Raw genomic sequence first — 13,307 nt, 5'->3', positions numbered from 1 at the left:
GTAGTTTCTGCTCGAGTAGAGAGTTTGCGCACGCGCTAACTGCGCTGGCTGGGAAGAAGTCACGCGGCAGCCGGAAAGCGTGGCAGCTGCCGCAAGACCCAAAGCACGATTCACCACCCGCGGGGCTGGAGAGAAAACAATTACGTAGTTTCCGTTTCCACCGACTCTTCCTCTTCCGGTCCTCGAGGACGCTTTGCCGGCAGGGTCTTCGGCTGTAGCCCTGGTGTGGGAGGCTGCAGCCGTCATGGCGATGTTTGAGCAGATGAGAGCGAACGTGGGCAAATTGCTCAAGGGGATTGACAGGTCTGAGCCCGGTCGGAGGGAGCGTTTCTGGCCAAGACGGGTGGAGGAGAGGGTTTTCTGGAGTCAGCAAGAGGTGGTCAGCATTCTGGGCTTGCCCAGGGGTGGGATTTTTTCAGTCATTCTGGAGCAGTTGTTTAAGAGAACAGCATTGTATAGGCCTAAAGGTAGGAAGTGGCCTTGCCTGCCGCTCAGTCCGTTTTAATTGCCTTAAGGCCGCCCTCTCTGCTTAACTTACCCTCTCTCAGCTCCCCCGGTTTTCTCTCTCTGCTCAGTCTCACTGAGCCTCTCAGCGCCTCTTTGTGGCTCCCCTTGCCCCCTTCATTTCATTCATCGAACACATGTTTACTAAAATCTGCACTGAATTCAGGGCAATGGTGCGGACCAGAGATAACCAAAGACAGCCACTGGCCATGCTTTCATGGAGTTTCTAGTTCAGACAAACCGGACGGTAGACAGTGATAACCAGGAGTGGTCAAGGCGGTGATGGGGGAAGCACAGGTAGTTTGGTGGGGGCTGGGATGGGGAAAATTAGGCAGGAGAGAATGGACTGGACCGGAGTGGAGTTTGGGGATGGGAAGAAGGGGTGGATATCAAAGATGTCCAGGCGGCCAGATGTACAGGCTGCAAGGGCTGGTCGGCTGAGACATGGAGGAGGCATTTTTCAGAAAAGACCCAGGGCTCTTATGGGGTTTAGAGCTGGGGCTTAGGTCTGGGATATGGATAAGTTTCATCAGAGGTTATAGAGCTGATTCAATATTTGAGTACAGCAAGTGGCCAGTGACAGAGGGAGGGAGGAAAGGAAGAGGAGGAGGAGCAGGCTACATTTCCCCCAACTCCCACCTCAAGAAGTGACTGGTCTCAGCTCTTGTCTCTGCTCACTCATCTTGTTTCTCCTCTAGGTACAACCCTGAGAACCTGGCCACCCTGGAGCGCTATGTGGAGACACAGGCCAAGGAGAATGCCTATGATCTGGAAGCCAACCTGGCTGTCCTGAAACTGTGAGTATCTGCCTCCATTCCCATCCCCTTCCCATAGTCAGCAGCCTGCCACTCCCAGCACTGGGTGGGGTGGGAGTGAGGGGTAACCTGCAGGATGTGACTTCTCTCTATTTTTTTAAAATTGGAGTATAGTTGATTTACAATGTTATATTAATTTTAGATGTACAACATAGTGTTTGGGTATTTTTATAGATTATACTCCATTTAGAGTTTATATAATGGGAGTTATAGCCTCTGTGCTGTTCATTGTGATTTTGTATCTTATTTTATATGTATTTTGTACCTCTTAATCCCCTTCCATTATCTTGCCTCTCCCCCACCCCATTCCCATCTATAACCACCACTTTGGTCTCTGTTTCTGTTCTGTTGCTTTCGTTTTATTCTTTAGATTCTGCATATAAGTGAAAACATGTGGTATCTGCCTTTCCCTGTCTGACTTAACTTCACTAAGTGTAATATTCTCCAGGTGCATCCGTGTTGTTGCCAAAGGCAAATTTTCATTCTTTTCCCTTTTTTTTTTTTAATGGCTGAATAATAATCCATTGTGTGTGTGTGTTTATATGTACCACATCTTTATCCATTCATTTGTCAATGGACACTTAAGTTGCTTCCAGATCTTGGCTACTGAAAATAATGCTGCTGTGAACATTGGGGTGCATGTATCATTTCAAATTAGTGTTTATTTTCCTTATTTATGTGTACACACACACAGACACACAGACACACACACACGGGGTGCATGTATCATTTCAAATTAGTGTTTATTTTCCTTATTTATGTGTACACACACACACACACACACACACACACACACACACACACACACGGGGTGCATGTATCATTTCAAATTAGTGTTTATTTTCCTTATTTATGTGTACACACACACACACACACACACACACACACACACACACACACACACACACACACACACACACACACACACACACACACACACACCCACACACACACACACACACACACACACACACACACACACACACACACACACACACACACACACACACACACACACACACACCCCCATACACCCATACACCCAGGAGTGGAATTGCTGGATCACATGATAGTGCTAGTTTTAATTTTACGGGGAACCTCCCTATTGTTTTCCATGGTAGCTGCACCAGTTGATATCACACTATCAAGCATTCTCTCTTCCACATCCTTGCTGGTGTTTTGTTATTTGTTGTCTTCTTGTTGCTAGCCAGTTTGTCACGTGTGTGATTCTGATTTGCATTTTCCTGATGCTTAGTGATGTTGAGCAGCTTCTCATGTGCCTCTTGGCCATCTCTGTGTCTTTGGGAAAAAGAAAAACGTCTATTCAGAAGTTTCTGACAGGGTTTTGGGGGATTTTTGGTATTGAATTGTATGAGCTCTTTATCCATTTTGGATAGGATGTGGATAGAATGTGCAAGTCTAGGGAGCCAGGAAGTAGGGCAGGAGGAGGGATGGTTTCTGAAAGCTTAGTTACAGGGGCTGCAGTCCAGCAGTTAAAACTCTGGCCTTCCACTGCAGGGGACACGAGTTAGATCCCTGGTTGGGGAACTAAGATCCTTGTGGTGCAACCAAAAAGTAAAAAAGAAAATAAAAATCGTAGCAAAGCGTACATACCGGCTGCTCCAGAAAGCGAATGTGTGGTTTAACGTGGAATTACAAATGAACACCTATGTAATCACCATCCCAGTTGCAAAATGAGTGTTGCTGGCACCCCTGTCCTTTGTCCCATGTGTTTTGTGCCAACCACCCTGACCCTGGTGACCACTCCTATGCGCTCATGGCCTGGCTGTGTGTGAATTTACCACATGCTTGCAGACATATGTACACACATACCCATTCTGATTCGCTTAGCTCAGATTTGCATGCTTTGAACTGAACGTAAGAGTAGCCGTACCACTGGAGCTCTCCTGCATCTGGCAGCTTGCACTCAGCCCTGGATTTGTGGGCTCCACGCTTTTCCTGTGTGGCTGCAGTTTGTTGTTATTGCTGTGTAGTGTTCCATGTGGAACCAGGTCCTAATTATCTGTTACCCTGTCGATGGATATTTGGTTTCTTCTTTCTAGATGCTTTATTGACAGTTATTGTTCCTTGTTTTAGTCACTAAGTCATGTCCACCTCTTTTTCGACCCCATGAGCTGTAGCCTGCCAGGCTCCTCTTGTCCATGGGATTCTCCAGGCAAGAATACTGGAGTGGGTTGCTCTTTCCTTCTTCAGGGGATCTTCCTGACCCAGGGATTGAACCTGTGTCTCCTGCATTGGCAGGAAGGTTCTTTACCACTGAGCCACCAGGGAAGCCCAACTACCAGCTTTGTAATGTTTAGAGCTCTCATGACCTCGATTTTGCCACCTGTAAGATGGAGACATCGTGTGTGTTGGTGAGGTCGTTCAGTTTGTTAGTGGTGAGAACCACTGCATAGTGAGCGCTCCCCATGTGGTACCTAGTGTGTTATAACCTTTGTATTAACTCACTTCGGTGCTGTGTTTTGTTTGTGAGGTAGATACAGCTGGGTTTTTTATTTGTTTTGGTTATTTTGTGGCAGCACCACACCAGCATGCAGGATCTTAGTTTCCTGAACCTCTTGCAGTGGAAGCACAGAGTCTTAACCATTGGACCACCAGGGAAGTCCCGATACAGTGGTTTATTCTCACCTCTTGCAAGAGAGGAAACTGATGCACGGAGCATTTATTATTTTTTAGAATGTTACTTCATTATTTATATTTTTGGCTGTGCTGGGTCTTTGATGCTGTGCAACGACTTTCTCTGGTTGGGGGGGACTACTCTCTAGCTGAGCTGCACGGGCTTCTCTTACTGTGGAGCACAGGCTCTAGGGCACATGGGCTTCAGTAGCTGTGGTGCACAGGCTTAGCTGCCTTGTGGCATGTGGGATCTTTCCAGACCAGGGAAGTCTACTTATTTTAAATGCTCCATGCCGGGGCTTCCCTGGTGGTCCCGTGGTTAAGAATCCGCCTTGCAGTGCAGGGAGACAGGTTTGATCCCAGGTACAGAAAGATCCCACATACCACAGGGCAGCTAAGGCTGTGTGCCACATCTACTGAGCCTGAGAGCTTTAGAGCCTGTGCTCTGCAACAAGAGAAGCCTGTTCCTGGGGATTCTCCTGGCAAGAACACTGGAGTGGGTTGTCATGCCCTGCTCCGGGGATCTTCCCAACCCAGGGATCAAACCCAGGTCTCCCGCGTTGCAGGTGGATTCTTTACCATCTGAGCCACCAGGGAAGCCCAACAAGAGAAGCCAGCATACCACAAGTAGATAGTAGCCCCTACTTGCTGCAACTCGCAAAAGTCCACGCACAGCCACAAAGACCCAGCACAGCCAAAAATAAGTTATTTTTTAAAAAAGTAGTCCAGGGTCACTCAGCAGTGAAGTTTAAATCCAGGCAGTTGGCTCCAGAGGCTTGACCACTGCTACTTATGTACTCATTTGTGAACCACTTAACACTGTCTGCCTTACTGAGTGGTTGTAAGGATTAACTGTCTCCGTCTATAGACTACAGAGCAGGAAAGTAGGGTCAGGGAGATTAAGGTCCGAGCCAGACAGTGGGGTGGTTGGTATCAGAGCCCAGACATGTCCAGCTCCCAGACTCCAGGCGGAAGCAGTGAGCATACTTCCTGGCACCTGGTGAGGCCCAGGGACATGGAGATGGCACTGCTACCACATCTCCGTTTCCCTCCTCAGGTACCAGTTCAACCCAGCCTTCTTCCAGACCACGGTCACCGCCCAGATCCTGCTGAAGGCCCTCACCAACCTGCCCCACACCGACTTCACGCTGTGCAAGTGCATGATCGACCAGGCCCATGTATCCTTCCGGGCTGGGATGGGGGGAAGGGGGTGCAGGGGAGACGGATTCATAGGGACGTGGTCTTGAGTTCGGTCACAGACACCGATTGCCTGCTCTGGTCTTGGCCCGGGGCTGGCCGCGGCTGGGACAGAACCGTCACGGAGCTCACATTCTAGCGGGGGAGACCCGTCCTCTCTGGAGTAGTCAGGACTTGGGGTGTGGGGGGCCAGAGGAGGCACCTGGACCTGCCTGGAAGCCAGGAAAACTTCCTGGAGGAGGGAACAGATGAAAGATGAGGAATTAGGTGATGTGTAGGGAAGGGTGATCCAGGCAGAGGGGAGAGTGTGTAGGGAAAGAGGAAAAAAAGAGGAAGAAAAGAGCTCAGCGCCTTGTTAGAGTCAGTAGGGGACGTTCAGCTTAGCCACAGAGTTGGTCAGACTCAGCCCTGGGGAGCTGAAGAAGGCTTTAAAGCTGCAGAGTGATAGGGGGAGAAACATGCTTTAGAAAGATTCCCGTGAGGCTTCCTAGCCGAGGAAAGACCACCAGGCAAAAGGTCGGAACCATGAAGAGCTGGCTTGTCAGCTTCCCTTCTTTCTACATATCCCCAGGGACTGGCCAGTGTCTGTCCGGTACAGCGCTGGCCTCCAGTGAAGAGATGTTGAGTGAAGTACCACTGAACTGGCCTGCTCCCTGGCGGCCGGGCTGAGAAATGTCTTCCTCATTGAACCTGCCCTGCCAGGTGTGTCCACAGGGGCACTCGCCTCTGACAGACAGCCCACCTTCCCCAGAGGTCTGTTCTGGTGCCTTAAAAAGCGCATATGATCCACTGTTCAAAGTACAACAAAGTGTACCATGAGAAAACCAAGGCTTCCTCCCTCCTCACCTGACGGCCACTCATCCGACGGCCACCTGCTCCCCTCTATCTCAGTGTGTGAGGCAGCGCCTGTTGTCCCCACCTCTGGATCCTTAGGTTCTTGCTCATTTTTGCCATGACAAACACTGTGGTGAGCAGGAGGTGGGCGGGGCGGTTGTGGGTGGGGCAGTCTGCGGCAAGGCGGCCACCTCCTCTGTCTGAAAGGCCTTTTGCCCTTAATGCCTCCCCCCAGCAAGAAGAACGGCCCATCCGGCAGATTTTGTACCTCGGAGACCTGCTGGAGACCTGCCACTTCCAGGCCTTCTGGGTAACTTGCCTGGGGCCCCAGGGCAGGGTGGTGACTGGGCCCTGCGGAAAAAGCTGCTGGAAGTCAAGACCACGCACTTTTATTGGCTTCTTCCATGGCAGTGGGCGCTGTGTTCAGAACTCTGCATGTGGGATGGCACGGAATGGTCATCCCCACCTGGAGCCGGGACACCCCGGTCCCCTCCTCTGCTGACAAAGTTCAGGCTTTCTCTCTCACTCTCTCACACACATACAGGCACCTGTTCTTCCAGCAAAAGTCCTCTGTCTTCTAAATACTCTACCCCCACGGGGCTTCCCTGGTGTCCATTGTTTAAGATTCTGTGCTTTCACTGCAGTGGAACCCGAACCAGGCATGGGTTCAAACCCTGGTTGGGGAACTAAGATCTTGCATGCCATGGGACATGGCCAAATAATAACAGTTGAATAAAGAGTAAATACTGTTCCCCTTTTCTTGTCCTAACTGGACTTGGCATCCCAAGTGGGAGTCCACATGGCCTTCTAGCTCTCACCTCCACTCCCAGACCCATCTCCTCCTCCCCCAGCCCCCCACCCCTGAAGCTCCTATCTTATCATACCCCACCCCACTTTGTTGGTATTGCCCCACCCTGCTCCATGACTGCTCATTTTCGTGAAGAATGTAACTCGTAGCCACTCTTTATTCTTAGATGCTTGAAAGGGCAGGTCTGTGATCCTTCCATCACCCTGACTTCTCAGTTTCCAGATTTCTTGTTCTCCCTGGGCCCTGAGCCCCTCACTCCCTCCCCTCACATCCGAGATGAGACCAGTTCTCAGCACATCGAATCCCTAAGAAGTTAAAAAACAACAACAACAAATATGATACTAATACTTGAATTGTGCCTTCATGAAATCTGACATCATTGGTCTGGGTGTGGTCTCGGCTTAGTGACTTTAAGCAATCATCCCTGGTGATTTTGCTCCCCAGCTAAGTCCGGGAGTTACTGACCTGTACTTGTCTTCATCAGCAATTGCCTCCTCTGCCCGTGAAGGTCAAACATTTCTACCCTCTGACCACTTCCTCCTCGCCCCTCGCTTCCCAGCTTGCCCCCATGAGGCCTCTGACCCGACATTCTTGGGCCTGACCGGCAGCCCCAGTCCTCTGTTCTGCTTCCTCCTTCGCAAACCGTGCTCTCTTCACCCGTATCTGTGGGGCTGCGGGAGGCTGGAGGGGAGCTGTCAGTGCCTACCCGCAGCCGGTCCTCGCTTCCCGCCCCATGTTCCTGGATGGCTCTCCGCAGCTCCTCACCACTGCCACTTTCTCCTCGCCTCAGCCTCCGACCTGGCTTCTCATTTCACGGGAAGATAGAAGTGGCCCAAGCAGAACTTGCCACCCCTGACCTGACGTCTCCTGGCAGCTGACCAAGCCCTGTTCTGCTCCAGTGGGCGCCCCATCCCTCCTCCTCCAGGGCCCCGACCCCCTGCCCTATCGCCCACTCAGTGACGTCACACCAGCCATTCAACCCCCTTGTGCAAACTTGACCTTCCTATACTGTTTCCGTCCCCACGCAACACATCCACGCTGCAGTGGGTCCTAACATAAAAAAACTCCGCCTGCACCTCCACACTCCCCACCAGCTCTGCCCCCACCCCCTCCCTCTGCTCCCCTTCCAGCCTTGCTCCTGTCTGGGACCCCAGCTGTCCCAGTCTGCCTGGGGCTTTCCCAGTTTTAAAGCACAAAGTCACATCCCAGGCGAATCAGGGCTGTGGCTCAGCCCACCCCAGGACAGGTTGCCCGTGTTCAGCCTCGTCTTATCCCTCTGCTCACATTAACCCATGCCATTCAGGCCTTTGTGGCCAGCCCTCTGACCCCTGACTCAGGCACAGGCCACGGAAGTGCTCTTGTTGAGACCCCCAGTGACACCCCCATTGCTCGATCCCGTGGGAAGTTCTCAGGCCCTGGCTCACCTGCCCAGCTAGTGTCTCTTGGCTTCCAGGACAGCTGCTCTTCCACCTCCTGCGCTGGCTGCTCCCTCTCGTTGTCCTAACGGGTTCTTCGTCTCCCTCCCTGATGTTGGGGGAGCCCTTGCTGGGAAGGCGACATTTGAGCAGAGGCCTCAAGGAGGTGGGAGTGCTAGCCAATGGGGGAAGAGAGTTCCAGACCCCGAAACAGCCAGCGCTGAGACCTTGAGGTGGGCGGTTGTCTGGCAAGTCTGAGGGGCAGCAAGGAGCCCCTGTGGTTGTAGTGAGGGGGTGAGTGGGAGGAGGTGACAGGTAGTTCCCAGGGGGTTTTGGGGGGTGGGCTCATGGGCCGTGGTAGGGCTGTTGCCCTTTTCTCTGAATTAGATGAAATCCAAGAAGAGGTGATTGAATGCAGGTTCCTCATCTGTCTCCTCCCTTGTCATTTCATGGGAAAATAGAAGCAGCCAGGGCTGAATTTGCCACCCCCAGCCAGTGCCGAGGCCTTGAGGCAGCTGAATGCCTGCCGTGTCTGAGGGGCAGTGAGGAGCCCCTGTGGTTGGAGTGAGGGGGTGAGTGGGAGGAGGTGATGGGCAGATCCCGGGAAGCCTGCCAGGTGCAAACCCCACCCTGTGATTTTGGGCAAATCTCTTAGCTGCTCTGAGCCTTGGTTTCCCCATCTCTAAAATGGGCAGAAAGCCAGCATTGTTACATCATAAGGTTGCATACAGAAGAAGGGCTGGTCCGTGGGGTGAATGCCAGAGTGTTCGCTTCTCTTATTTTAGTATCAGGGTTAATCTTCTTGGCATTATTTATAACTTTTTTCCTTGGCCACATGGCTTCTGAGATCTTAGTTCCCTGACCAGGGATTGAATCCAGGCCCTTGGCAATGAAAGTGCCAAGTCCTAACCACTGGACTGCCGAGGGGTCCCCTTGACATTACTTATATTAACGTCATTGTGAACGTTGTCCTTCCCCCCACAGCAAGCCCTGGATGAAAACATGGACCTCCTGGAAGGTATAACCGGCTTTGAAGACTCTGTCCGAAAATGTAAGTTCTTCTCTGAGCTTGGGCTCCTTGAGGGGAGGGAGTGGCAGCAGGTTCTGAGAGTGGCCCTTCGTCTTTGTCCTTAATTTCTGCAGTTATTTGCCATGTCGTGGGCATCACGTATCAACACATCGATCGCTGGCTTCTGGCTGAGATGCTCGGGGATCTGACAGGTAAGGCCCTCTCTGGGTCCCTGGTGCCCATCTAAGAGGTCAGGGTGAGCGGGGCAGTGGGCCTCAGCCAGCTCCTCAAGTGGGCCCACTCCTGCCTTACCAGGTTGTTATTAAAGGCCCAGTCCAGAGAGGGAATAAGGACTTAGTATAACACCTTCCTTTCCTTTTCAGAGATCCTACAGCATTCATTCATTATTCTGCATAAATTAGTTGAAGGGCCACTCTGCACTGTTCAAGGCCCTGGGGGCATGGCGGTGAACAGCACAGAATGGCTTAGATTCGTTCTGGTGGAGATAGCAAAACAGATGACAAATGAAGCTGTACGCGTCTAGTGGGGATTCATGCATGACAACCCCTGGAGGGCTGGGAGAGCAGGAGGCATGTGGAGGTGGAGGCACAGTGTCTGAACAGTTACCTCTCACTGGAGTGAGGCGGGCAGCCTGAGGGCAGAGTGAATGTGAGGATGCTCTGCTCAGAGAGCAGCCAGGGAGCCCTTGGCCCCGGGCTGGATGAGCCAGGGGCGGAGCCAGGGCCGAGAGGTGGTGGTGGGAGGGGTTTCAGGCACGGAAGGGCCTCCTGCGTGACTTAGTCCTTTATGCTGAGTGAGATGGAGCCACTGGAGGGTCTGAGCAGAGAAGGACATGATTAGATTTATATTTCTAAAGATCCCTCTAAAAGGAAAAAAAGTATGTGTATTTGCTCATTTTGCAAAAAGAAACACAGGAAGGGAAAAATTTTAAAACAAGGAAAATGGTTACTTCTTGGGAGCTGAGGGTGAGAACAGGGAGGAGAGTGGTGGGTTGGGGGTGAGATTTCTCTGAGCACTTTCTTGGATAGGTTTGTCTTTTAATCCAGGTGGGACATTGTTTGTTTTCAGTGGAAGCTAACTTTTTTTGGACACTTTGTGTCCAGCACTATACTAAGTGTTTTACATTGCCTCCATATTTTATGTGTTTAAGAGTGAAATTAAATCAGAAAGGGATGAAAAACCCTTAGATTTGAACGTAAAGAGAAACAGGTGAATCTATATCAAATTGATAATAGTCACACAGGAAAGAATTATTTCGAGTTGTAGAACACTTCTCTGGCCAGAAAAATACCCTTTTTTTTATGGTGTTCACTCGCTAAGTCCTGTCTGGCTGTTTGCGACCCCGTGGACTGCAGCATGCCAGGCTCCCCTGTTCTTCATTGTCTCCCGGAGTTTGCTCAGACTCACATCCACTGAATCAGTGATGCTAGCTAACCATCTCATCCTCTGCCGCCTCCTTTCTAAAGGCAAGAAAGAGCTGCAAAGAAATTCTTAAACATGGTGCCATAAGGTTACTGTTCTTGGTAATGATGAAATCATCATTTCGAAGCCATTTCGATGTAGATTGGGGGAAAAGCAGAGAAGTAAGCGCTCTGCTGTTTTTAGGAGCTGAGCTTTTACCCTGGGAGACACGAGAGGTAAATAGAAAATGAAAGGAGACTCAGAAGCCCTGTAGTGGGAAGGATGAGAAAGCTAAAAGGCTCCCCCTGGCTGCTGTTTGGAGAATGAATCATAGGAGCCCCAGCCTGGCAGCCCAAGACCAGATCTGCCCAAGGCAGGCCAGGAGGACACCCTGAGCGCGCCCCCCCTGCCCCCTACCCCAGTACTGTGGATCCGTGTGCAAAGCCCCTACACTGCTGTGTCCCCTGCAGACAGCCAGCTAAAGGTGTGGATGAGTAAGTACGGCTGGAGTGCCGATGAGTCAGGCCAGATCTTCATCTGCAGCCAGGAGGAGAGCATTAAGCCCAAGAACATCGTGGAGAAGATTGACTTTGACAGTGAGTAGTGGCTTGAGCCTCAGGCTGTGGGGCTGAGGAGGGGCCTTCTAAGGGAGCAGGGCTGGGTCCCCAAGGACTCGGGTAGATAAGTTCTGACTCAGGGCCAAGAAATGAGTATCCGCCAGATTCCCCTGCCCTTGTCTATCCCAGGCAGGCCACATTTACCTGGGAGAAAGGGCGGAGGGTCCTGGTGTCCTTGCCTGGAATGCTGGGCACCAGATCCTGCCCTAAAGCACTCAGTAAGACTTCCCAGGGCCTGGAGGGATCCGATAGGGTGTCCCCACACCCTCACTGGTCTCAGGGCCTCAGCCCTGGCGTCTGTTAAAACGCAGCAGAGCACCTACCAGCAAGTGCAGGCTCTGCGGCTGGGGCAGCTGGGTGGGATCTGGGTTCTTTATTCACAGCTGTGTAACTTTGGGCAAGCAATTTTACATCTCTGTGCCTCCAGTTTCTCATCTAGAGAGTGGGGGTGACAGCAGCAATAATTCTGACTAACACCGTGTAGTTCTTTACACTTTTTATTATTAGAGTCATTGGTCCTCAGGTCAACCCCATAAGGCAGGTGCCAGGACTGTAAGTAACTGGATAATACCGCAATACCCACCTCCTGTAACTGAATAATACCGCAGTACCTACCCCCTGGAGGTATGAGTGTAAAGTGAGACATTGCATGTGCAACACTTAGCAAAGAACCAGTCCTACAGCTCACTAAACATTACCCTCGTCACCATCACATTAACTAACACAGACTCCACTGGCTGCTCAACTAGAGCGAGCCTGAAGTCTCACCCTCCCACCGCGCAGGTGTCCTGGAATGAGAGAGAACTGGCGGGGGCAGGGACGGGCTGCTTCCTTTAGGCCCTCGGTCTCCTCCCCGCCCTCTCAAGTGTGGTTCTGGTGTGTTAAAAATATGGACTGGTACACTGTGGCCTCTGAGTACAGAATGACTACATTGCTATTTAATTGAGGAACACGATCGAGCAGGCAGTAATCTCCACACTTGTGGGCTGTGGACCCTCAGTCTAAATGAGATGCGCCCACCGACTTGGGGTTCTATGTGAGAACTCCTTGGAGTGAAGGGTTCTGTGGTGATGAGACGCAAGTCCAGCGCTCAGAGCGTCTTGCAAAGTGTTGTTTAGTCACTTCAGTCGTGTCCCGACTTTTGTGACCCCATGGACTGTAGCCTGCCAGGCTCTTCTGTCGGGGGATTTCTCAGACAAGAATATTGGAGTGGGTTGCCATTTCCCTCTCCAGGGGATCTTCCCTACCCAGGAATCGAACCTTCATCTCCTGCATTGGCAGATGGTGGATTCTTTCACCACTGATCCACCAGGGAAGCCCATCTGGCAAATAGTACCATAGTAAATGTTATCAGGATGGTGATGAAGATAGCAAATCCTACTTTTAAAATCCAGGCATTGGGACTTCCCTGGTGGTCCAGTGGTTATGACTTTGCCTTCCCATGCAGGGGTTTGCGGGGTTGATCCCTGATCAAGGAGCTAAGATCCCGCAGGTGTCATGGCCAAAAAACCAAAAAGCATAAAAGAAAAGAGAAGCAATATTATAAGAAAATTCAATAAAGACTTTTAAAAAAGAAAAAAACAGGCATTGTTCTAAGCCTGTTGTTTAAGTCTACAAGGCCCCTAAACAGCTGTGGGCCCTGCTGTGGTGGTTGGAGCTTCATCTCGTGTGTTTCCCACGTTGACCCTGGTCTTCCCTTTTCTTCTCAACAGGTGTGTCCAGCATCATGGCCTCCTCCCAGTAACTTTGCAGCCGTTTAATAAAGGTGTGTTGACTTCTTAGCCTGTTGTCTCCCCTTCAACTTCCTGCCTCTGCCCCTCCCCGACCAGCATCAGGGCCTCCATCACCGGGTGCTGGGGCCACCACTCTTCTGCCTGTCCACCCCACCCCTCAACCCAGCAGCATAGCTTCTGTCTCCCTGGACCTGCTCCTCTGCCCAGACCCAGCGGCTGACCTCCACCACCCCATTCCTGACAGGTCACAGGTGGAGGGCCCGCAGCCATGAGTCAGCAAGGAGGGTATGAATGGGTTGTGGGTGAGTCAGCAAGG

At 51.4% G+C, this 13,307-nt stretch overlaps 1 protein-coding gene across 1 annotated transcript; it reads left to right on the top strand.

Annotated features, from left to right (window-relative positions):
- The first annotated feature begins 60 nt into the window (after positions 1-60).
- On the top strand, positions 61-13,039 carry EIF3K (eukaryotic translation initiation factor 3 subunit K). Its single transcript, XM_043436726.1, has 8 exons — positions 61-303; positions 1,203-1,301; positions 5,014-5,134; positions 6,223-6,297; positions 9,195-9,261; positions 9,354-9,431; positions 11,112-11,237; positions 12,971-13,039. Exons 1-8 carry the CDS (start codon positions 245-247, stop codon positions 13,000-13,002), a joined length of 657 nt encoding a protein of 218 aa, XP_043292661.1. The 5' UTR covers positions 61-244; the 3' UTR covers positions 13,003-13,039.
- The last annotated feature ends 268 nt before the right edge of the window (positions 13,040-13,307 follow it).

Source organism: Cervus canadensis, chromosome 18 (assembly GCF_019320065.1).
Source record: "Cervus canadensis isolate Bull #8, Minnesota chromosome 18, ASM1932006v1, whole genome shotgun sequence".
Classification (NCBI taxonomy): domain Eukaryota; kingdom Metazoa; phylum Chordata; class Mammalia; order Artiodactyla; family Cervidae; genus Cervus; species Cervus canadensis.
The sequence above is the reverse complement of the archived record's forward strand: the minus strand, read 5'-3'. Positions and strand labels throughout refer to the sequence as shown.